The 26,204-nt window shown below is 42.6% G+C and overlaps 2 protein-coding genes across 2 annotated transcripts in view; both read right to left on the minus strand.

The window, feature by feature from the left end:
* Positions 1-26,204, minus strand: part of LOC120224747 (ATP-dependent RNA helicase DDX19B) — a 64,652-nt gene continuing 38,448 nt past the window's right edge. The window contains exon 13 of the transcript XR_005526653.1: positions 1-935. The gene's annotated coding sequence lies outside the window, so the exon portion shown is untranslated. The remainder of the gene's footprint in view (positions 936-26,204) is intronic.
* Positions 67-25,632, minus strand: LOC120224765 (ATP-dependent RNA helicase DDX19A). The gene is made up of 12 exons (XM_039223033.1): positions 25,471-25,632; positions 19,635-19,683; positions 17,013-17,063; positions 15,435-15,570; positions 12,977-13,069; positions 11,020-11,122; positions 10,334-10,448; positions 6,074-6,251; positions 5,488-5,725; positions 2,280-2,442; positions 1,596-1,787; positions 67-1,165 (listed from the first exon to the last, which is right to left on the minus strand). The coding sequence occupies exons 1-12, from the start codon at positions 25,525-25,527 to the stop codon at positions 1,104-1,106; spliced, it is 1,437 nt and encodes a 478-aa protein (XP_039078964.1). The 5' UTR covers positions 25,528-25,632; the 3' UTR covers positions 67-1,103.

The raw sequence follows: 26,204 nt of genomic DNA on the forward strand, positions 1-26,204 counted from the left end.
CACCTTTTTTAATGAGTATATATTAGTGTATTAAGCAGAAAAAAAACAAATAAAAACAAATCATGATTAGCAAAGCCTTTCATAATTACTTTAAAATTTCTTAACATAATGATGGGTATAGCTCGAATTTCTCTGTCCCTACTCATATATGTGATGTATGAATTAAAGTAACCAATAGGTCCACCATTATGATTAAAGAAAGAGCACAGAGTTTTAAGTTGGTCATAACTTCCTTTCCAAATTCTGCTGCTCATCTCCAGGCATAGTGTGACACTCACAGAAAAGAGCCAACTCACTTGGCCAGTTGTGTGTCAGAAACTCACCCAGTCTCCCCCCGGCTGCCATGACGGACTCCCAGTGCCTGAGCAGACACAGCAACCGCAGGAAAAGGAAGTCCCAGATTCTCAAAGGATTCATCTACCCCTGCCAGACCAAATCCCCTGAAGATTGTTTCAAATCAGAGGTTTACAAAAGTAGCCAGTGTGCTCACCCAGAGAGAAACAGGGACATCCTGGCACTGAGAACAGGGGTAAAAGGGGTCAGCCGGAACATCTCTGGATTTAAGAGAAGGAAAACAGCCTCAAGGGCCGGAGACACTGGTGGCTGGTGTCCGGTCAGGGACAGAGAAGGGGGAAAGCTCCCAGGTCTTCCTGCTGCTGCTCCCCACACTCCATCCATGCAGTGGGGCCTCCGTGCCTGTACTGCTGAGCCTCTCCTGCACCTACACCGACCATTTCTTCAGGGGCTGGAAATACATCCTAACCCCCCACAACAAAACAAGCAGCAAGCAGGGAGTCCTAGGCTCAGCCATTATCAACAGCGACCAGATTATTATAAGGTGGGAAAACCATGGTTTAAAAGGGCAGGGGGGGGAGGCAGGGGGGGAGGTGTGGGGAGAGAACTAAATTTTCCAAAATGCAAAATTTTCCTTCTACCTTCCCCAATCATTTTGTCAAGTCCAAACATAATTTAAAATGAGGTAGGTAGTTTCTCTCTCTTCTGCCTTTGTCTTTATAGTGACTGTCGAGGCCTGTGCCGTGAAAGCACTAGTCTCCCGTGCAGGGGGAGCACCGGGGGTGGGCACTGGTGACTGATGGAGCTTCTCAGTTGGCTATTTTCTCAATCTCATCCAAATCATCCGTGTCCAATCTTTCTATTTTCTTATCTGGAAAAAAAATTCATATAGGCATCAACATGGGGCTACCAGGGAGACACACATCTAGGAAAGGGTCAGCACAGCAGCGAAGGAGGGGACACACAGCTTTCTGCCCACATGCCGTGCCTCTGGCCACAGCCAACTTTCACATAACCCCAGAGGCTTCCGGTGCCCGAGCGTGGGACAGAGCCCTAGGCCCTTCAAGCCTGGCCAAGGGGAAACTCTCATTCGAGTCCCTGACCCGAACTCACCAGGTGTGCTCTCTGAGAACTTCCATAGTGTAGGCAAGGAGGGGGACGTGACAAGGAAGAAGGCCTCTCGAGGGGGCCCCAGGAGAACCTACCCTTCCTCCCCTCTCCCTTGGACCTGCCCCTCTAAGGAAAGGGCCCTGGCCCGGGGGGGGGGGGGGGGGGGGAGGGGGGCACTCCCAGGCACTCACTAAAATGCTCCTGGATTCTGTTCAGGATGTTCATGCTGTGTTTGCTGTCGACCATGTTCACTGCCAGGCCCCTCTTGCCAAAGCGGCCCGTGCGCCCGATCCGGTGCAGGTAGGTCTCGTTGTCCGGGTTCCCATCCTTGTCCACGGGAAGGTCAAAGTTGATGACGACAGATACCTGTTCAACATCAATACCTGCACGAAAGAGAAGTGGAGTCAGGACGGGAGACGAAACCCACTGCCAAGCAAGCGAGGCCGGCACACACCAGCATCAGGTGCAGGGAAGAGTCTGGGGCAGGCCAGCTCTGGGATTCGGGGACCCGGGGCACGCAGCAGAATCCAGAGGGAAAGACAGAACTCCGGCAGGTGCTAACAAAATTACGACATCACTAGAAGGGCCTCTGGTAGATACGAGTGTCTGGAGATGCAGCTGAAACCTCCCGGGGGGGGAGGGATGGGCCCAGGAGAGCAGGCGCCAGTCACTCTGGACCAGTCACTGCCTGTTTCCTTCCACCACAGCAGGACTCCTGGCTTCTGTGAGCTCCTATCTGCTGGGGGCATCCAGCCTCTCCCAGAAAACAGTGTTAGCACCAACACCAGCTGCCCTCCCCCGAACCATCTGAGGAGAGGAGAGGAGGATTGCTCTTGCCACCCGGAACCCGGCGAACGGGCACGTTCTCTGCTCACCGCGGGCACACACGTTGGTGGTCACCAGCACCTTCTCTTTGCCCTCGCGGAAGCGCTCGATCACGGCAGCCCTCTGCTCCACCATCATTTCGCCGCTCAGCAGAGCCACCTGGTGGCCTTCTTTGGAGAGCTCTGCTGCCAGCCAACTAGCTGTTTTGCGGGTCTGGAAAGCAGGAAACATTTGAGAAATGAAGGTATCTAAAGAGAGTATTTTTGATCTGGAAGACTCTATCTGAAATTTAGCAGCTGAGGGTAGACTTCCTAAAATTGTTAACCAGATGTGCTGTGACAGGAAGTAACAATGTCACCTGGATATTAATCTTACAAAAATATTTATGTTTTATTATTTTTTAAAAAAATTTTTAAAAATTTATTACTGAGAGAGAGACAGAGCATGAGCAGGGGAGGGTCAGAGAGAGAGGGAGACACAGAATCTAAAACAGGCTCCAGGCTCTGAGCTAGCCGTCATCACAGAGCCGAAGTCGGACGCTCAACCGATTGAGCCACCCAGGTGCCCCTAATCTTACAAAAATATTTAACCTGCATATAATCACGAGGGGGAAAAAGGAGAGAAATTCTCAAACCTGCTTATTAGACTCTTCAGGTTGTTCACATCAAGAAAGGTGGAGAAACTATTCTGGAAAGGAGTCTCAAGACACATGACAACCAAATGAAACAATCTTTGATGGGCTCTTAGGTTTAACAACACCAACCAAAAGCAATAAAGAACATCTTTAGTCCAAGTGGGAAAAATGGAATATGAACAGACTAGATAGGAGATAATATACATTATTGTTAAAGGTGTGCTAAAAGGGACTGGGCATAGGTACTTTCTCATTCTCAGAAAGTACTTAGGTGTGAACTGTTGTTAGGTCTACAACTAACTTTAAAATACTTAATCATAGGGCGCCTGGGTGGCTCAGTCAGTTAAACGTCCGGCTTCAGCTCAGGTCACGATCTCACGGTTTGTGGGTTCGAGCCCTGTGTTGGGCTCTGTAGTGACAGCTAGCTCAGAGCCTGGAGCTTGTTTCGGAATCTGTGTCTCCCTCTCTCTCTGACCCTCCCCTACTCATCCTCGTGCTCGCGCTCTCTCTCTCTCTCTCTCTCTCTCTCATAAATAAATACATACATACTTCACCAAAGGGGCACCTCGCTGGCTCAGTCGGTTAAGTGTCTGACGTTGGCTAAGGTCATGATCTCATGGTTTGTGAATTTGAGTCCTGCTTCAGGCCCTGTGCTGACAGCTCAGAGCCTGGAACCTGCTTCAGATCCATGTCTCCTGTCTCTCTGCCCCTCCCTTGCTCATGCTCTGTCGCGGTCTCTCTGAATCAGTAATAAGCATTAAGAAATAAAATAAAATACTTCACCAAAACAAACAAACAAAAAAAGTACAGGTATATCACATACACATGAGCATGTGGTGAAAAGCAAACTGGCTAAATGTTAACAATAGGTGAAAGGTATAAAAGTGTTCATTTTCTTTTTTCCCTCATCTTTTATGGAGGTTTGCAAGCTTCAATCTGAAGTTAACACTATAAAAAAATGTATCGGTGCAACTGGATGGCTCAGTCGGTTAAGAGTTCGACTTCGGCTCAAGTCATGATCTCATGACTCATGAGTTGGAGCCCCGCTTCAGGCTCTGTAGTGATAGCTCGAAGCCTAGAGTCTGCTTCAGATTCTGTGTCCCTCTCTCGCTCTGCCCCTCCCTCGCTCATTCTTTCTCTCTCTCCCCCCAAAATAAATAAACATTAAAATAAAGTTAAATTACAAGTCTTCCAACAACAGAGTAAGAGCTGTCTTTTTTTTCTTCTGAGAGAGAGAGATGGCAGCGTGAGCAGGGGAAGGTCAGACACAGAGGGAGACACAGAATCTGAAACAGGTTCCAGGCTCTGAGCTAGCCGTCAGCACAGAGCCCGACCCGGGACTCAAACCCACGAACCGTCTGATCATGACCTAAGCCGAAGTCGGACGCTTAACCAACTGAGCCATCCAGGCTCCCCAAGAGTTGTCTTTTTCTAATATCCCTTACCAGAATTAAAAAACAATGTTTTTCATTTTATTTATTTTTAGAGAGAGAGAATGCACAAGCAGGAGAGAGGGGATGAGAGGGAGGGAGGGAGGGACAGAAAGGGAGGGAGAATTAGAGACAGAGAGAGAATGAATCCCAAGCAGGTTCCACACTTAGTGCAGAGCCCAACACGGGGCTCCATCCTATGACACTAGAATCATGACTTGAGCCAAAATCAAGAGTTGGACACTTAAACAACAGAGTCATCCAGACGTCCCTCCCTTACCAGCATTTAAAAAAAATTTTTTTTATGTCTTTATTTTATTTTGAGAGACAGAGAGCAAGCAGGGGAGGGGCAGAGAGAGAGCGAGACACAGAATCTGAAGCAGGCTCCAGGCTCTGTGCTGTCAGTACAGAGCCTGATGTGAAGCTCAAAACCACAGACTGTGAAATCATGACCTGAGCCAAAGTCAGACGCTTAACCGACCAAGCCACCCAGGCACCCCCCCTTACCAGCATTTTTGAAGTTTTCTTCAAGTATCTTAAATACTTATTCCTGATTTTTTTTTTTTTTTTTGGTATTATCAGTGGGATCTAGCCTTCCATTTTTTTTGACACAAGAACAGGAAGTTTTTTATTGTTAAATTACTGTGTTACCGTATGCAAAGCAAAAAGTAAAGGGACTGACCTACCTGTGCATTTGCATTTTAAATTCTTGAATTATAAACAAGTGATCAGTTATTAGCCTTCCATTTTTAAGTGTTTGCTGTTTGAGACTGGAAATCAACTTATATTGGTTTTGGAACTAGCCAACTTGTTTAGTTTCTTATTTTTCCTATAAATATCAATTGATTCTCTTGGGTTTTCTAATAATATATCAACTATAAATAATAGGGTCTTTACTTTTTAAGTAAGCTGTAGACCAAAGGTGGGGCTTGAACTCACAACCCTATGATCAATAGTTGAATGTTTTACCGATTAAGCCGCCAGGCACTCCTAGGGACTCTATTTTGAAGCCAAGTATAATTCAGGATATGAAGAAGAAACTGTATATTATAACTTCACAAACCGTTTCTTTCCGGTCACAAGGACACCCAGTCCTCCTCAGCACTGAGGTGAAGCGGGCTGAGAGGGAGGGCCACACACACCCTCCAGTGGAGCTCCTCCCCCCGCAGGCCTGCTGCTGCCACTGCTACTCACATGGCAGAAGATCATGGCCTGAGCAATGGTGATGGCCCCATACAGGTTACACAAGGCCTGGAACTTCTCATCTCTGTTATTGCACAGGACGTAATACTGCTTGATGGTGTCCAAGGTCTCCTCCTCGCGCTTCAGTTTGATAATGTTTGGGTCTGGGACCACTTTCTGGGCAAATTTCCACACAGAGTCTTCAAAGGTGGCAGAGAAAAGCAGCATCTGGCAGTTCCTGGGCAGCATCCTGCAAGGGAAGACCCAGGCATGTGGCATGACCCCGAGTCTTTCCCTGGAAGGAACAGAGACAGCCGCCCCGGGCCTGGATGCTCTCCACGCCTGGGAAAGAGGCTAAGTGGGGGAGGAGAAGAGCAGGGAGGAGGCAAGAGCAGCCATGGGGCAGGGACGGGGCTGGTGTTCGATTCCCTAAGACTCCTTCCTCAACCCGTGGTCAGCGCTCATGAGCAAATGGCCCATCAAACAAAGGCTTCTGGAAGTACTAGAGTAAAGGAGCAAGAAGAAGTGTTTGAAGTAAAAGGAGAAGATGCTGCAGATCAGGAGGCTGAGGCGTTCCTCTTGGCTCAAGAGTTCCTACCTCTGGATGCGGATGCTCTGGTCTTGGTGGCCCTGAGTAGCTATCATCACGTCAGCCTCATCCAGAACAAACACCTTGATCTTCTTAGGGTCTATGAACTTGAGCTTGGCGCACCAGTCCAGAACAGTCCCAGGGGTGCCAATGACAATATGTTCACTGATCTTCTGACCTCTTTCCACTGTGGAGACAAAATGTTTTCTGTGGGTATTTCCATGGCAAAATCAGCTTTGGAAATCAAAGCCTTGCCCATCTTTCAGAGTTAATAAAACTAGTTAACTCCAGATGTCAAAACACAGAACTGTTATCCAAAAGTCTTGGGTTCTGCCACTGTAAAGCATGCACAGTGGCACCTATCTCACTGCACTGTGGTCAGGATTAAATCCTATGCAGTGACCCCTCAGTAAGAGTCATTTCTCATTCCTCCTCCTTCCTATGTTCAACATCACCCCCCTCATTCTCCTCAGCATTACTCTTACTCATTTCATGTCATACATTTACTCACAGTCACAGATTTTCTCTTAAATTGGTAGTTTTTACTCCCAGGATCCTGGCCCAATGAGTTTTTGTTTTGTTAGACATTCTGGCCAGTAGATAGTTTTCCTAAGTACAAATTCTGACTCAAAAAACATTACTTTCAAATTACAGCTGGTGGAAGTTGAAACTAATACAACCATCTATCAAAATTGTTAACACACAGAGCCTGTGACCAATACTTCCGCTGTTAGGAATTTATCCTGTATGTGTATTAACGTGTGAAATAACATATATGCAAGGATATGCGTGCATCAAAAATTAAGCAAAATATGATACACCCAATGGATGTTGCCAATCGAAGTATAAAACTGCTTAGGAACTGACAGGGAATAATCTCCAAAATACATTATTAAATTTGAAAAAAAGTTGCAGAGCAGTTTGTATAACAAAAGCAAAAAAGAATACATATGATAAATGTACATGTGTGTGAATATACATGTTACATATTTATACACCCACACATACACACTATGCGCCTGCAGCCACAGAAAGTATCTCTGGTGTGCCACGTGGGAAACTGATTAGTACTGAGTGCCTAAATTTAGGAAGGAGAACTAGGTGGTTGGGGGCATGAAAGAAAGTTTCTACCACATATCCTTTCAATTTAAAACATGCGAATGTGTTAACTATTTTAAAAGCAAAATTTAGGGGTGCCTGGGTGGCTTAGTTGCTTAAGAATCTGACTCATGATCTTAGCTCAAGTCTTGATCTCAAGGTGGAGTTCAAGTCCCATACTGGGCTCCATGCTGGGTGGGAAGCCTACTTAAAAAAAAAATAAAAACAAAAACAAAATTTACAGTTTGAGGAGAAAGGACTTTTGTTAGAAATTCATCAGTTGGTGAGCCTGAGTGGCTCAGTCAGTTAAGCTTCCAACTCTTTGATTTCAGCTCAGGTCATGATCTCTTGGTTTGTGAGATTGAGCCTGTGTCCAGCTCTGCACTGACAGCACAGAGCTTGGTTGCAATTCTGTCTCCCTGCCCCTCCCCACCCTCCCCACCCTCCCTACCCTCTCCACACAATCTCTCAAAATAAATTAACTTAAAAAAATTCATCAATTATCCAATTATCCATTGGAAAATTTTGGGATTAACTGAAACACACTGTAGTTCTCAATGTTCACTGCCCAGAAGTCAAAATTGAACTTTTAAGAAATAATATATTAAATAAAGTTAATATATTAATCCTTCACACACAGTGAAGTCACACATTATTACAAAGCAATCTAGAGAAAATATATGTTGTCACAAAATTCTGGTATACATCACTTAAATGTACCTACCAAATTAAGGCACCAAATAAACACACACAAAAATAATCAATCTAGTAACCTTTGGGTAAAGTAATTTTGCTGCATGTTGAAGCATGATGGTTTTCTCTAAGAAAAGCTCTTTCGTGATTAAGTGGTGAACCGAACTAGACATTTCTCTCTGTTAACTGACAAACTAGAAAAAAATGAAATTGGCAATTTGATATACACTTTCTTGAAAATGAACAAAGTAAGTCTGTCTCTTCAATGAAAACAATCCATGGTATTTGCTGCCACAGTAACATTTAAGCTTTCAAGAGAAAATTAGTATTAGAGTTTTGGAAGACTTGTTTGTGGCCCTAAGTTTGAGTTTCTTTTTTTTTAAATTTTTTAAAATGTTTTATTTATATCTGAGAGAGAGAGAGAAAGAGAGAGAGAGCATGAGCAGGGGAGGGTCAGAGAGAAAGGGAGACACAGAATCTGAGGCAGGCTCCAGGCTCCAAGCTAGCTGTCAGCACAGAGCCCAATGCGGGGCTCGAACCCACAAACCATGAGATCATGACCTGAGCCGAAGTTGGACACTCAACCGACTGAGCCACCCAGGCACCCCTGAGTTTCTTAATGTGTATACATTCCTCTGATGAATTTGGTGGTAATATAAGTGCAGGTAACTTAAAGTCTGTAAAACGATATCTCTCAACATTTGGAAGATCAGTGTTACTCAGTAAGACAGTACTTTCCAAATGACCAAGGTATTTTTTTTTAATGTTTATTTATTTTTGAGAAAGAGAGAGAGACAGAGTGCAATTAGGATAAGGTCAGAGAGAGAGGGAGACACAGAATCCAAAGCAGGCTCCAGGCTTTGAGCTGTCAGCACAGAGCCTGACGTGGGGCTCAAACCCGTGAAATGCAAGATCATGACCTGAGTCGAAGTTGGACGTTTAACTGAGCCACCCAGGCACCTCCAAATGACCAAGGTATTTTAATGTAACAGTATGAAAAATTCAATAGTATGACTTCAGATTCACACTGAAACTAACTCTTAATTACTGCTTGTTAAGTTTTGGTGTAGCATTCAAACAAAGAGTTTCTAAAATTACTGGAAAAGCCAGATTTTCTTCATATTCTTCTAAAATAAATACTTTCAGAAATTTCTCAATTTTAGCTTTTACTATGGCAAATATCTATAGATAAAACCTGTATAAAGAAAAACGCTTTAGGATCCTCAGTAATGTTTAAGAACATATGAGAACCAGTGCTCTAGGTACTTATAAACTGCTGGGTCAAAGGAATTATCTGTCTTTAGTTTTTCTAAGTAATGCCAAATTGCTTCCAGAAAGAAACTCTACTAGTGTATACTCCCCACCAGAAGTATATGGGCATTCTGGTTTTGTTTTTGTTTTTTAAATTTATTTACAGAGAGTGTGTGCAAGCGCTCACGTGGAGGGGAGAGGAGAGATTCCCAAGCAGGCTCTTTGTTGTCAGTGCAGGGTTCGATCCCACGAACCATGAGATCATGACCTGAGCTGAAATCAAGAGTTGGACACTCAACTGACTAAACTACCCAGGCGCCCTGGGCATGCCAGTTCTTGTTCATCTCCATCAACACTTGGCATTGTCAAACTTCGTTTTTGCCCATCTGCAAGGCACTTAGTGGTTTTAGTTTAAATTTCCCTGATGACAAATGAGATTTATCATCTTTTCATATTTACTGGCCATCAGAATTCCCTTCTTTTGTGCAGGAACTGTTCAACTGGGACTCGTCCATTTTCCTATCAGACTGCCTACTTTTTTCTTACTCAATTGTTTTATATACTCTGATAACTTTCCTTTTTGTAGGCTTCACGCCCAGCATGGAGCTTGAACTCATGACCCTGAGATCAAGACCTGAGCTGATATCAAGAGTCAGACACTGAACCAACTGAGCCAACCAGGCACCCCCTACTCTGATAGCTTCCTAACGACCATGTTCTACCTGACCCTCCTCCCCATTTTGGTCCATATTCTCTACATTACATTCCATAGAACACATGCGAAATTATTGATGGAAAAATTTCTGGTTTTGATAAGACCAAGTTATCTGGTCTTATCTGCTCCTAGTTTACTCTTACTAAAGCTAGGCTTGTTTTCAAACAAAGGGATACAGCCCCAACCTGCCATTCTAGAGCTACTAATCCTTTGTTAGTAAGCAGCATCCAGAACTCTGGATGCTGAATTCAAAACCCTGTTTTCTCAGTAAAGAATGACAGACTTTAAGAGCTCCATGACCCATACAAAGATTTTTTTTTTTTTTAACAACTCAAAAATCTCTTAAGGGTAGAAAGGACTGTTAAATATAGCAAGTTTAAAGTAGATTTGCTGAAAGCAATGCAGTGGGTCCTAAAGTCCAGAAAGTTTAGTATTGTCATCACATCTTCAAAATTCAAACACCCAACTACCCTATCCTGCTCACTGCTTAGGTCTCACCCCTTTATACTCACATTTATTGCCTCGAACAGCATAAGCAAGCTTTAGTTCTGGATGAAATTTGCCCATCTGCTCAATCACTTTTCCCGTTTGAAGAGCCAGCTCGTATGTTGGGGAGAGGCACAAACACTGAACAAGGAGATCATAAAGGTTGAGTTTAAGAGTCTTTTAGTAAAAGACAACAGGCTCTAATGCAACAAGTATGCTGATCTTATTATCACTTTTTTTAATGTTTTATTTATCTATGAGAGAGAAAGAATCCCAAGCAGACTCTATGATGTCAGCACAGAGCCCAACTTGGGCCCTGATCTCATGAACTATGAGACCATGACCTGAGCCAAAATCAGGAGTTGATGGTTAAACGACCAAGCCACCCAGTCACCCCTGATCTTATTACCACTTAAAAGTGCAGGGAACCACAGCCTCTCCAACCAGGCCCACTCTTCAGCTGTAGACCCAAGCCTTCAGCAAGGAGCCCTGGCTGGGAGGATGCCTTTGGAAGCCATTGTTCAAAGCTGCTGTTTCTGAATGAATTCTATCTGGGCTGTGGCCTAGTGCATGAACCTGCTCTGCCAGATCCACAGCCTCAGGCCCAGGAAACTTCAGACCCCTTTAGGGGCGCCCTCATTAACCGCCCATCAGATACCACGGTCTTCCCCAGGGCAGGCGATCCAGGCCCTCAGGATCCCCCAGCCCTCACCTGGGGGTATCTCTCTGCTGGTTCCACTCGGCTGAGCATGGCCAGGACGAAGGCGGCTGTTTTACCAGTGCCAGACTGAGACTGGGCTATCAGGTTCTGTGGGCTGGATCAGGAACAGAAAGGAAAAGAATACTGGTTAAATACAATGAAGTATCAGAATGTTCTTTCAGGATGGTAGGAAAACAGTATTCTTCCTTTAATCCAGGTTTTCTGCATTGAGCACAATGATAAATTTTTTATATGATGTTACAAAAACTGCTTAAATATTAATGGAAAAAAATGATTCTTTTAGATGGGTTCACACCAAGAACCCTCACTCTAGACTCCAGCACAGCTAGAGTGACCTAGTTTTGTACCCCAGGGGCCCCATGGAAATTAACACTGCAGAGAAAAATCTATGCCAAGGAAAATCCCTGAAGACATTTTCTGCCAAGCTGTGTCTCCAGGACTCAGCTCCCCGTGTGTTCCCTTTTTCCTTCTTCTTCTTCTTTTTTTTTAATAATGTTAATTTTTGAGAGAGCACGAGCACCAGCGGGGGAGAGGCAGAGAGAGAGGGAGACACAGAATCCAAAGATCTGGAGCAGGCTGTCAGCACAGAGCCAGATGCAGGGCTCGAAACCACAAACTGTGGGGTCATGCTCTGAGCTGAAGTCGTACGCTTAACCTATTGAGCCACCCAGGCGCCCCTTCCCTTTTCCTTTCTTTATGAAAATGCAAGACACCAAGTCAGGCAGATGCTTTCGAGGGAACTTTCACATTTTACTTCATGTAACTCAGTCATGGAAATAGGTGGAATTTTTGTCATTAAACAAGAAAAATTAATAGAGTTGAATGGAAAGGTTGCTCCATAAAGTATACCAATTATCTACAGATTAAAATATGTAAACAAGTCTTTAGATTCTTAGGAACATGTAGATGTGTAGTAAAGGTATAAAAAAATAAAAGAGAATGATGATCCATTTCAGGATGACACTACTTGACTTGAGGAGGGGGATGTGAATGGACAGGGGTGCATGGGGTCTTCCACTGTCAACCAGATTAACAATGTTTTATTTCTTGACAAAATAGGATTACAGATGTCCTAGGTATTGTTCTTTATACCTTTTTTTGGAAGTTTCAAAAATTTTTCCTATTTAAAAAAATTTTTTTTAAACATTTATTCATTTCTGAGAGACAGAGAAAGACAGAGTACAAGAGGGGAGGGGCAGAGAAAGAAGGAGACACAGAATCTGAAGCAGGCTCCAGGCTCTGAGCTGTTAGCACAGAGCCTGACTCAGGGCTCAAACTGTGAGATCATGACCTGAGCTGAAATCAGATGCTTAACCAACTGAGCCAAAAATGTCCTATTTTAAAAACTCACTTTTTTTTAGGGGCGCCCGGGTGGCTTAGTCGGTTAAGCGTCCGACTTTCACTCAGGTCATGATCTCGCGGTTCATGGGTTCGAGCCCCGCGTCGGGCTCTGTGCTGACTGCCAGCTCAGAGCCTGGAGCCTGTTTCAGAGTCTGTGACTCCCTCTCTCTCTGACCCTCCCCTGCTCATGCTGTCTCTCTCTCTCCTAGAAATAAATAAATAAAACATTTAAAAAAAAAAAAAAAAAACTCACTTTTTAAAAATGCATAGAATAACATTACTTTTATCAGTTTTTCATTTTAAAGATTTGTATTTTTTTTTTAAGTAATCTCTACAAACCAATGTGAGCTTGAACACACAACCCCGAGATCAAAAGTCGCATGCTCTACCGACTGAGCCAGCCAAGCACCCCCATCAGTTTTTATTAAGTGGGAAAGGCAGAAGCCGTACCAAATTCCAGCTGATTCTCTCTGTACCTGCTCAAACTGTTTCCCTGAAGGAAACATGTTGTCCCAAACGCCTCATCTTGTTCTCAAGAACAGTAAGTTATTGGTGTAAGACATTAAACCAAATTCTGAAGAGGTGCACTTGGGGTCTGCATACTCACGGCTCAGCAAGCATCATGGGTAACGCATTCTCTTGTATCTTGGATGGTCGATTGAAGCCCATGGCATAGACTCCCTGGAGAAGCTGTGGTTTCCTAGGAGGCCACGAAGAGAAAGGATGGATTCCTAGTTCAAATTGTTTTAAAGGCCAGTATGTCTTTCCCTCTACCTAGCAAAGAATACTACTTCCTATCTCTGTCAGACATATTTTCCTATGCCTTAAAAAACATAAATGAAACCAAACAACCATCCTTCTCTCCTAAATCTTAATCTGCAATTATTACACAATTCATAGAATACAGACAAGTTTTCTTTCTTGGAGAAATTCATGCTTTCAGCAGACCCACAAATATGATTGGTCCTGGATGACAAATGTTTCCTGGATACTGCAAGAGTGGTATTTATTAATTTGTATAAATTTTATAATTTGCATCAATGATTTATAAAAGGAATACCTAAAAAAAAACACTGCTTACTGTATTACTAAGATACAGAAGTCCCTTTAGAGAACAGGATTCAGTTTTATTTTCTCAATGCAGATGTTAAATTGAACCACAGTCATTTTGTATTCCAGGTCCTTTCCAAAGCCAGCTATGCAAATACACAGGACAATGAAGAGGTAAGAGAACTGATTTAGCCAGTTTCTGTAGCTGATCCACAGTAAATAGGAGTGTTCAATTACCATACTGAACTTCACATATGCTTATATTTAGTAATTACGTTTACTCAAAATCCAGCATAGGAAAGCACCAGCTTATATAAGTGGCTACACAACAAGTACAACAAGTACAAATTAAAGGTGCTTTTTCTTTGCATTTAGAATAACCTCTGTGCTACCTCTACACTGACAGGGTGCTCTACAAAAATCCCACCAGACTGTTTGTAAAGAAGAGTCAAACCAAGTCAAGCCTTCTGTTCTGCAGGCCTTCCCTGGAGATAACAGGCTCTCTAAAAGGCAAATTCGTCTGGCATATGTTGGTTCCCAGACACAAAGATATCTGAAAGCATAATCTTTGGTGTCTTCTGTTTAGAAGAAAAGGCTATGAAGCTCAGCAGATTGTGGTTTGGTTGCTAAGGAAACAAAGTTACAACTGAATGAAGATTCAAATGATCTAAGAACTTCCAGTGGTTCATTATTTTCCTTTTATTTTGCAGATTAATTCAAAATCTTTAAGTAAAAATAAACCAAGTGTATTATATTAGGCAACTTAGGTTTTATTCTTTGTTTCCTCTAGCCAACAACTACTAAATCAGAGGGAACTTGATTTTTCAGAGAGGACAATTCATTACTGGTTGGACTGAGAGCGCAAGTCCTTTAAATGAACGGGAGTTTAAAAACCATGTATACCTGGAGAAGCAAAATTGTCACTTCAGGAAATGAAAGAGCCCATCTAGCTGAGAGGAATAGTTTATGAATAGAAGCAGAGATGGCAGAATTGCTGATGAAGCCCCCGATGGAAGAAATACACAGAAAAGGATAATTTCCTTAAAACATTAAAAAAAAAAAAAAAAAGTGCTTTAAAAAACCTGTTCTTAACTGTCACCTCATTAATGACTTGATTTGGTTTAAGTTAGGGCGCATATTTTAAGTGTCTCCTACTCTAAAGCAGTGGTAATAGGTGGCAGGAATGTGGCCCCTACTGGCCCAGAGTGGGCATACTATAGATTTGGCTGATAAAGGTAATTCCACCACTTTCTTATTCACCAGCTACTTCCTGTCTATGATTCGTGTCCTGGCAGGCAGCAGGAATGGTAGTTATGTCTTGTGGTACTCATAATACCCAGCACAGTAGCAGGTACATAAACCAATGATTCATAAACATTTCTTTACTAATATATTAAAGGAAGCAAAAAAATTGGTATGACCCTCCATAATTCTATCTTTAAAATAAAGAGATATTAGAAGTCATTCTTAGCACAATGACATGAATGTGTTCCCTTACAGCTTAATTCTGGGTATTGGATTTTTTGGTGTTTGGGTTTTTTTTTTGCATTCTGGAATATTGAAGGCTGCTTTCCACCGTAGGTACTGGAAATCCTGCACAGATTCTTTTGATCGATTATATAAAAGCAGACAAACTGTTCTTAACCGTAAACCCTATAGTCTAACAAAAGGCTTACCTAATAAGAAATGTTCCTGACATCCAGAAATCACCTGTCAGCCAATATTTTATTGAAAGTTCTAAGAGCATAAAAGAAAAAAGACTTTCAGCTATGATGAATAAATTTGTGGCATTTAAAAATCCCTCCCAAGAGGAGGGGAACTGGGCAGCCAAGACTCACACTTTCTGACTTTGGAGTTATGTGAATTATTAGTCAAAGAAGCAAATACATTAAGATTCTTAAAAATAAAAGTAAAAAGTAAAATTCCCAAACGATCTCAGAGATGCTAGTTTTATTAAAAAAAAAAAAAAAAAAGGGGCCTGGCAAGGAACAGCTGTTCAAAGAACAAATACTCACAGCCGAAGCTCCTCAAAGGACTTCACTGAGTAGAGCGGGGAATTGGGGTCCCGCTGCAGGACTTCCACTTGGTTCGTGTTATCGACAAGGTTGCTTCTGATCAGCTTGTTGAGTAAGGACTGGGCAGCTCTGTCCTCTGTCCGGAAGAAACCAGCAGATTGTCTTCATGCTCCTTTGGCAAAACCACCCTCATGAAATCTCTCTGCCTGTCTCTGCACCAGCATCTGGGCGGCCAGGTGAGGCTGGAGAACAATGGTCACTCCCACGGGTCTCCCTTTAGAATGGTGACTGGTAGACCCAAAAGGAAAGAGCTGCCCTCTTCATCATCATACTTCTATTCTCCACTCATTCACTCTTCTTGGACTTCTACTTCCACCTCCTTCTCTCTTCTCAAACTTCTAATCCCTTCACATCCTCACTCATCTGATGACCCTGCATCTTCTTTCATGGAGAAGTACCAATGATCAGAAGCACTTCCCCATGCTGTCGTGACACTCCTATACATCTACCTGCATGTGCGCCCATGTTCTCTACATTCCCTCTGGTAACCTGTGCTCCTCAGGCGAATCCCTCCACTGGTATAACAGGTCCCAGCCCCTCTTCTCCATAAGGATATTTCTCCTGACGCTGACTCTGCTTTGCATGATCAGTTTCCCACTCCACTAGAACATCCCCCCAAGCATGGTAACATGTTTTAACACTTTTTTTCTTTTAATGTTTATTTATTTTTGAAAGAGCGAGAGTGAGAAAGGGAGTGGGGGAGGGGCAAAGAGAGAGGGAGACACAGAATTCGAAGCAGGCTTCAGGCTGTCAGCACAAAGCCTGACACGGGGCTCTAACTCACAAATCAGGAGATCACACCCTAAGCAGAAGTCGGACCCTTAACAAACTGAGCCACCCAGGTACCCCCAATTTTTATATCTTCTGAATCAACTTATTACCTATATTTGACTACTACTTTTGAAACACTTTCTTCTTCTGGTTTCTGGATACCACTCTCTTGAGGGGGAGCCTGGGTGGCTCAGTCGGTTAAGGGTCAGACTCTTGACTTCAGCTCAGGTCATGATCTCACGGTCTGTGAGAATAAGCCCCACATCAGGCTCTGCGCTGACACTGTGAAGCCTGCTTGGGATTCTCTCTCTCTTTCCCTGTCTCTCTCTCTCTCAAAATAAATTTTTATTTTAATATTTTAATTTATTTCTAGGAGAGAGAGAGAGAGACAGCGTGAGCAGGGGAGGGTCAGAGAGGGAGGGAGATACAGACTCTGAAATAGGCTCCAGGCTCTGAGCTGGCAGTCAGCACAGAGCCCAACGTGGGACCCGAACCCACGAACCGCGAGATCATGACCTAAGCAAAAGTCGGACGCTTAACCGACTAAGCCACCCAGGCGCCCCTCAAAATAAATTTTTAAAGAAACGGATACCACTCCCTTTCAGTCTCCTTCTATCTCACTGACTGCTTCTTCTCAATCTCCTTTGTATTTCCTCCTCATGTCCTTGATCTAGTGCCTCTGGCGCCAGAAAGGCAAATCTTGGGTCATATTTTATTTCTTGCTACAAAGTTTTAAAGAGTAATTACCTTTTTCTTCTTCATCTGTTTTCTCTGCAGTGGCACTGGTTTTAATAACACCTACAAAAGAAAACAGCTGTCATAGTAAGAAGGTAAATTTCAAACCCACCCCCAAGGTGTGACAACGTAAAAACTAAATCTTACTCAGGTGATCAAAATGTAAATATTTGGCATTTCTTTATGTTTAATGGGTTTTTTAATCCTAGAAAGCACATAAGAAAATTTCAACTTTCTAGGAATGTTGACTGACTTCACAGTAGATTAGAATATGTCACCTCTGACTTGCTTATCCTATCTTAAAATATACTATTAGCAAACACAATGAGATGTAAGAAAACACAGGTATTAAAAGCAAGAGTAAAATGGTCACTTTTGGTAGATTACAAGATGGTAAACTTGCAGGACTAAGTATCAACTTAAAAATGACTACAGGGGTGCCTGGGTGGCTCAGTCGGTTAAGCATCCAACTCTTGATTTCGGCTCAGGTCATGATCCAGGGTCATGGGATCAAGCCCTCCTCAGCATGGAGACTGCTTGGGATTCTCTCTCTCTCTCTCTCTCTCTCTCTCTCTCTCTCTCACTCTCACTCTCATTCTCTCCCTCCCTCTCTCTCCCTCACTCGTTCTCTCTCTCTCAAAACAAACAAAAAAAAAAACCTAAAAAAAACATACCTTAGCAAAAAACAAAAAAGCTAGGTATAAAATAAACAGAAATCGGTAGTTTTCATAAATACAGACATATAATTGAAAAAGCGCCTGAGTGGCTCAGTCGGTTAAGCGTCCGACTTCAGCTCAGGTCATGATCTCACGGTTTGTGGGTTCGGGCCCCATGTCGGGCTCTGTGCTGACAGCTAGCTCAGAGCCTGTTTCGGATTCTGTGTCTCCCTCTCTCTCTGACCCTCCCCTTCGCATGCTGTCTCTCTCAGAAATAAATAAAACAACAACAACAAAAAAAAGAAAAGAAAAAGATCCCATTTATAACAGCAACTAAAAAGATGAAATACTTCACGAAGAAATAAAAATTAACAAAAAATATGCAAGATTTAAATGAAGAAAACTTTATAACGCTCATAAAAAATGCAGAGTATAGCTAAAATGCCAATAGATAAATTACAGTGGAATTCTAAGATATTCAAGGCAGCAAAAGAGGAAGAGAAGCTATGAGAGACAAACAAATCAAAATGTAAAAGTACTTTACTAAACTTACCATATCAATAATTATATTAAGTGTAGACGGATACAAGAAAAAGAAATAAAAGGCATCCAAATTCAAAGGAAGAAGTAAAACTGTCAATATCTGCAGATGACATGATAAAAAGAAATGCCTAGGAATAAATTTAACCAAGGAGGTGGAAGACCTGTGTACAAAACATCATAAGACATTACTGAAAGTAAAAACACAAATAATAGGAAGGTTTTCCTTGCTCATGGATTGGAAGAGTACTGTTAAAACATCCATTATTACCAAAACATGAATCAATGCACTTCCTATCAAAATTCCAACAGCATTCTTCACAGAAACAGAACAATTTTTAAATTTGTACAGAACCACAAAAAGACCCCAAACTGGCCAAAGCAACCCATCATTTATTTTTTCCTCAAAGCAATCCTGAGAAAGAAAGATAAAGCTGGAGGCATCATGCTCCCTGATTTCAAACTACATTACAAAGCTATATAATTAAAACAGTATGGCACTTACGTAACAACAGACACCATAGATCAATGGAACACAACAGAGAGCTCAGAAAGAAACCCACACCTATAAGGTCAATTAATTTATGACAAAAGACTCAAGAATATACCAACAGAGAAAGAACAGCCTCTTCAATAAATGGTGATGGGAAAACTGGACAGCCACATGTAAAAGAACAGAACTGGATCACTGCCTTAACCACACACAAAAATTAACTCAAGATGTATTAAAGACTTGAACGTAAGATCTGAAGCCTTCAGAAGGAAGGCTTTCTGACATCTTGGTCTGAGACTTCTGGCCTCAAGAACCAGGAGACAGTAAACTTTGGTTGCTTAAACTATTCACTTTGTGATACCTGGCATGGCAGCCTAGCAAACTAATAAAGACAGAGAGTGAGAACTGCGTAAATGACAGTCCATAACAGAAAGGAAGCCTTTCACCTGTTTATACTCAGAGTTCTGAACCCAGATTAACTTTTCAAAAATTAAATACAAAATTTAAAGAAACACGATCAAGTGAACAGTGGCAGGAGTTAGAGACTAAATAAAATCTGGAAAACTGGGGCGCCTGGGTGGCTCAGTCAGTTAAGCATCTGACTTTGGCTCAGGTCATGATCTCACAGTCAGTGGGTTTGAGCCCCGCGTTGGGCTCTGTGCTGACAGCCAGCTCAGAGCCTGGAGCCTGTTTCAGATTCTGTGTCTCTATCTCTCTCTGACTCTCCCCTGCTTACACTGTCTTTTTCACTCAGAAATAAATAAAAAAACATTTAAAAATTTAAAAATCTGGGAAACTAATGTATCCTCTTCAGTAACAAAGCCAAATTTACTGGCTCTCAAATATGGCACTGTCATTTGCCAAATACTACACTACATGAAAGCTCCTTTTCACACTACAGCTACTACTGCAAAGCAGAAGAGCTAACAGTTACAGGTGACTCACCATTGGTATCTGGTTTGACTTTTTCTTCCTTGATTTGCAAATTACTCATCTGAATGGGAATAAAAGGAAACAGAGTTAAGCAGAGGACCCAATCAAAGGAAGTCCCTTGAGCCAAAGAGAAGTTCTCAGTGAAAATCCAGCAGAACTAGTTCAGCACCTTTACTCAGGGGGTTGTCCTGCTGAAGCAGGATTCCTAAAAGCTTGGGTGAAGACATCATTTCGGGCATCTTCAAGAACCTTAAAAAGGGAGAACTAAACATAGCAGTTGGGGAAAAAAAGTTTGACAACAGTCTCAAACCTCTAATTTTCTGCCAACTTATGCTCCTTCTAGAACATCTAACCTTCATTAAATACCTGTGATAGCCTTTCAATGGCACACACACAGTTCCCTTCCAGATACAGTGAAGAACAATTCCATCTAGGGGCACCTGGGTGATTCAGTCAGTTAAGTGTTTGCCTCTCAATTTTGGCTGAGGTCATGATCTCACAAGTGAGTTCAAGCCACCCGTTGGGCTCCACGCTGACAGTGTGGGGCCTGCTTGGAATTCTATCTCTCCCTTCCTCTGTGTCCTCCCCTGAGATCTCTCTCTCTCTCAAAAATACAGTAACTTAAAAAAAAAAAAAAAAAAAAAACAGTATCATCTAAATATTTCAATATTCTTGTTAGTCCTGAAACCACACTATATTCATGCAACACTAAGCAAATAAAGTATAGCCATCTTTCTGGTCTTATCAACCACCTCCACTATAAGTTAGGTAAAAAAATTATTTATTATGATCAAAGAACAAATTCATGGTCCCGATTTAAACTATTTCAGAAAATTGAACAGAAGTTTTTTTATTGATTTTGGTCAATAACCTTTAGTCCTGGTCAATGCAAACTTGCTTACTAAGTTGCAGATGAAAGTGCAAGCAGATGGGGCGCCTGGGTGGCTTAGTCGGTTAAGCGTCCGACTTTCGCTTGGGTCATGATCTCGCGGTTCATGGGTTCGAGCCCCGCGTCGGGCTCTGTGCTGACTGCCAGCTCAGAGCCTGGAGCCTGTTTCAGAGTCTGTGACTCCCTCTCTCTCTGACCCTCCCCCTGCTCATGCTGTCTCTCTCTCTCTCCTAGAAATAAATAAAACATTTAAAAAAAAAAAAAAGTGCAAGCAGAGCAGTAATTTATACATTAGTAATGAAGTCTCTAATCTAACCGGAACTATTTTCCCATATTCAAGGTGTTGTTAAGAGTAAGCTTGTGATCTAGAGACGGTATCATAAAGGTGTGTAGTCAGGTTGTGAGGAGTACCCCAAATCAAGCCCTAGACCCCCAGCCCTGTCCCCAAAGAAATCCCTGAACTGATGCAATCATTCATTATCCTTATGGTGGCCACCACTGTTTCTTGAGGGCACTGAGAAATATTTCCTCCTCCAGTCTCCTTCCCCTCAACTGACCCTGCTCATGGTCTTTGGAAATCCACCCTCACACAGTAGAAATATTTATCTGATCTCTTTAGAAACCAGGTCTTGAAGAGAAAAATCAAACCAACACACTACTAGAGGTGGACACCCTTTCCCTGAAGGTCAATGGGAAGGTTGGTACCTAATAGAGGTGTTTTATACTAGAACTTATCCACTGATTAACCCTCATTTTTAGGCTGAATACACAGGGATTCACAAGGACTAACGGACTACTCTTGGGATGGGCTGAAAAACACAAATAAGACAGTCTGTTGTACCTAATTCAACCAAGTTGATTAGAGTGGTCTCTAAGCCTAACTGATGAAAAAAAAAATTAACCAAATCTACTGTAACTTGTTTGACAGATGTGGTAACAAAGGATGACATGCTTAGGGGATAGACAGATCTAGGAATTTGTCAGCATTTATTCAGCTGCATTCAAGGGCAACACTACTAGCAGATTAGTATTCTTATCTTGAGAGAGGTAACTCCACCATGGGAAAGAGGCAAGCCAATCAACTCCATTCTTCTTCATTCTGAATTAATCTTCAGCGAGGAACCTTCTGATTATTAATTATGCATCTCACAGAAGGTAGTGTCCTTGACCCTGGACATAGGCTTTCAGTTATAAATCCCTTCCCTATCCAAATTAAGAGTAGCTCTTGGGGGTGCCTGGGCGACTCAGTTGGTTAAGCATCTGATTTCAGCTCAGGTCATGATCTCCTGGTTTATGGGTTCGGGCCCCACATGGGGTTCTATGCTGACAGCTCAGAGCCTGGAGCCTGTTCCGGATTCTGTGTCTCCTTCTCTCTCTGTCCTTCCCCCGCTCATTCTCTGTCTCTCAAAAATTAATTAAAAACGTTAAAAAATAAATAAATAAATAAAAAGAGTTGCTTCTGAAGGATGGCTAAACTTCTATCAGTCCCAGAGTCCCTGATTGTGAAGAGGTGAACTCTCTGGCACTCAAAGACACTTCAGAAAGGCTTCAAGATAAACCTCTATGACAATTCTAATCACAAAAGGGTCAAATTATGCCTCTAAAAGATTCGTAGGGTTGCCTTTGTTTTTTTGTTTTTGGTTGATCAGGGGAAGAGAAGGATAGAAATTATACTGGTGATATGGCCAAAAGAGGCAGCAAAGGAAGCCATTTGTGTTGAAAGAGAGGACAGTGATGAATGAACTGGCATCAGGCCCTTTCTACTAATTCAAACTCTCAGAATCTTTTATCAGGGCTCCTAAAATTACATCCAAACTAAACTTCCTGACATAACTCTCTTTTTCCTCCAAATCCATTTTTATATGTGAGAAAGACTCTGAAGGTACATCTTTGATCATTTCCGTTTACTACCTGTACACTTGAGAGCACAGCCATATAACCTAATACTATGAATTAGTTATTAAGCTAAGACACACAAGTCTACATGGAAAATAAAAAAAGGGGGAGAGGGTCTTCCCCAGCTATTAGGAAGCAATATTTTAATACATTTATTGACATCAATCTTCTGAGAAGTAGAGTGGTTAAAACTAGATACCAAGTATGTTTAGGTCTATATGTACAATATTCATAATATCACCGCTAGATTAGAGTCACGGGTTTAAAAAAATTTTGAGGGGTGCCTGGGTGGCTCAGGTAGTTAAGCGTCCAACTCTCAATTTTGGCTCAGGTCTTGCCCAAGTAGGGCTGTGCCAACAGTGCAGAGCCTGCTTGGGAGTGTCTCTCCCTCTCTCTCTGCACCCCCCGCCCCAACTTCCACTGTTTCCATTCTCTCTCAGAATAATAAACATTAAAAAAAAAAATCTGAAAAAAGTTCTCAGTAACTATCTTTTAGAAAGGATCTTGTGTGAAGCAGATTTTAAGTGCTGTAGTGTCAGAACCTTATCCTGTGTAATACTCTGATTTCTTCATTGATAATAGCCAGTTTTGTTTTTAACATTTTATTATTTTTTTAATGTTTATTTATTTTCAGAGTGAGAGAGACAGTGTGAGCAGAGAGGGGCAGAGAGAAAGAAGGAGAGAATCCCAAGCAGGCTCCACACGGTCAGCACAGAGCATGATGAGGGACTCGATTTCATGAACCATGAAACTACAACCTGAGCCAACATCCAGAGTCAGATGTACAACCAACTGAGCCACCCAAGCGCCCCTATATTGTTTCATTACTTGCCCTGATTCTTCTCCTGAACTCCAATGCCACATTTCCAAATGTGAGATGGATGCTCTGCAGAAAATAGTTAACACAGTTAACAGTTTCCTATCCTTAGAAAAACCAGCTTGCAAGGTTGGCCCCTGGTTGGCAACTGGGAACTTGGACTTCAGAAGGGGTCCCACCATTCTCAGAACCGCTGAGGGGTTTGCTGTGCCTAAACTGTAAAAACATTTGTTAAACACCTGCTTTCCTTCTGGAAGTCTGGAATTTTGGAACATGCTAAGCAGAGGGTGACTTTGTAGCAGCTCTCCGATAAGAGCCCTGAGAAGTGAGTCTCTAATGAGCTTCCCTGACAATACGTCACATGTGTTGTTACAATCAGCTGGTGTAGGACTTTAATTAAGCTGAGTGTGTAAATCCACAAGGAGAGGTGTGATAAATCATAGCTGAGAGTACAGTTATGTGCTGGGTCCCATGAGTTCTCCCAGGAAATCACTGAACCTAGATAATTCTTGGGGACTCCCAACACAGGTACTTACCAAGATGTCATCCTTGTCTAAAATTCAGAGACCTCCAAATCAAATCTGCCCATCTTCCCACTTCCCTAGTCCCATTAGCATTTTACTAATACCACTTGTGGGATCCCGCCTGCAAACAGCAACCTTTGCCTTTTTCCTAAATCCTGCACATTATACCACAATTATCTCTTGAATCCATCTCTTCATTCTCATCTCTTCATTCTCACTTCCACCACCCAACAACAAACACCCTCTCTGATCTATTAGAATAACTTCCACACTGACTGCCTTTCCTGTAGACATTATTCCTAACATTCTCTGTATTCAATAAATCTTGCCAGCTCTCAGATCTAATCTGGTCAGTATTCTCCTAAAAAATCCCCAAACTGGGGTGCCTGGGTGGCTCAGTCGGCTAAGCATCCAACTTCAGCTCAGGTCATGATCTCACGGTTCATGGGTTCGAGCTCCATGTCGGGCTCTGTGCTGACAGCCAGCTCAGAGCCTGGAGCCTGTTTCAGATTCTGTGTCTCCCTCTCTCTGAACCTCCCCTGCTCACGCTGTCTCTCTCTCTCTCAGAAATTAAAAAAAATCCCCAAACCGACTAAGTATCTCCTCTTGAAGTTCTCGTTAAGGTTGCAAAGTACACTCTATATTTTCTGTACAGCTTCTACTACAACGCAAAAACTTAGGCTGCAGCAAAAATGAGTTCTGATTCTTGCTCTCTAGACAAGTCTAACACTTCTGTGCATTTTCTCTTGAAACATCATTCACCTCTATCTTACGTGACTCATTCTCTATTAATCATATGAAATGTAAACTTCTTCACAAGCCATCTCCCTATTGCCTATTCATAAATATCCTCTCTCTTCAGATATCACTTATCACATTATTCTTACCATTTTCAAGGCACTTCCCACATTCTTGCCTTCCCAAGTAGACTGTAAAGATTCTTCCTGTATTCCACTGGAGTTAGCCCACAATATTTGCTGACAAACTGACAATCCTCCCAATGCAGTCAAGGATGACTGCAGAAGAAATGTTAACTTAGGCATTAAAAAGTTATGTAAGACTTCAGACGACCAAACAAACAAAAACTATTAAAATCAATAGTGAACTATCACTAAACTACACTTACATATAAGAACAGAAAGCCAGTTTACACTCTAACTACCTTACACTTGAATGGATATTCATTTATCAAAGAACCAGGATGTAAAACTAAACATGCCTTTTAAACATCAAAGAAGCAATTTGTAGTCCCTCCCGCCAACATTTACAGTAGACTGAAACACTAAATCTAAACCTGAATCTGTTATCCGGCAAAAAGCTACCAAATGTCAACTGTGCTAAGCACAAATCCTCCCCCCCCCCCAAAAAAAAAGCGTTTAGCACCGATTCACTCAGAAAACAGATGAAAGAGAGAATCAGCATGTAAATTTTCCTGTCTCTACAATCCCCACTGAGGAGGTGCAATACAAGGAAAGAAAACATACAAAGCGGGAACAAATTTGTTACAGAACAAAAAAGTCTTGAACTGGCCCAGATGAAAAGTACAAGCTCAAGGCTGGTCTCTATCACCCTAGGCTCAAATCAGGGCTCCGGGATTCCCTGCAGCAAAGTCTAGGAAGGTGTGGGCCACAAGCCTGCCCAGCCCGGGCAGCTCCCGGGGCTTGCATCAGGGTCCGCTCGGGGCCCTGCTACGTTCGCCCCGCGAAAGCTAAAGCCACTGACCGACTTGACAGCCGCTTCCTGCTCGTCCACTGCCAGGGCCCACGAGTCGGTGGCCATGACGCCGGGAGCAGGGAGGCCGACTCCCAAAAAATTCACCACACGGCGCGCCAACACCTGCCCGGAGTCCGCTGTTGCCGCAAGAACCTCCCTGACGCGGACCGGAAGCAGCCGCACCGAAAGTGACGTCAGTTCCCGCCTCGAGCAAGACGTCATTATTCCGCGCCGCGTAGGTCATGTGCTTACGTCGGTCTGCTTCTGGCTTCGTGGTAGCAGCCTCGTCATTCCTTGAAATCCCTAAGCTCTGTGGAGTCAAACTGTTAGTCCTCGTTTTATTGCCTTACTTCACACTGAAGTAATCCAAGTTTTATTCTAAACCCGTTACGTGTCTCAGTGAATTCTAAAGCCTTACGCAAAGGTAAGTCCCATGAAAATGCTGTAGATGCCCGTGTCTGCTTTTAACAACGCGATTAACATGTAAGAAAACAAAACGAAACCAATAGCCCTTAGACCCCATAATTCAACCACTCCAAAAATTAAACACAACAGCTTTTCCTTCAGGGATCTTCCAGTCTTTGTCTATATGCATCAAAGTATGGGTATTTTACATAGTCCTAAACAAAGTGCACGTACGATTTTAAATTTGACCTTTTTATTATAAGCTAAGTGTTTTTTCATGTTGTAATTATGAATTTAATGGCATTATAACACTCCATCAAGCTCCTATCTCATAGATT

The sequence above is a fragment of the Hyaena hyaena genome, unplaced genomic scaffold (assembly GCF_003009895.1).
Source record: "Hyaena hyaena isolate Hyena2069 unplaced genomic scaffold, ASM300989v1 scaffold_18, whole genome shotgun sequence".
In the NCBI taxonomy this organism is placed as follows: Eukaryota; Metazoa; Chordata; class Mammalia; order Carnivora; family Hyaenidae; genus Hyaena; species Hyaena hyaena.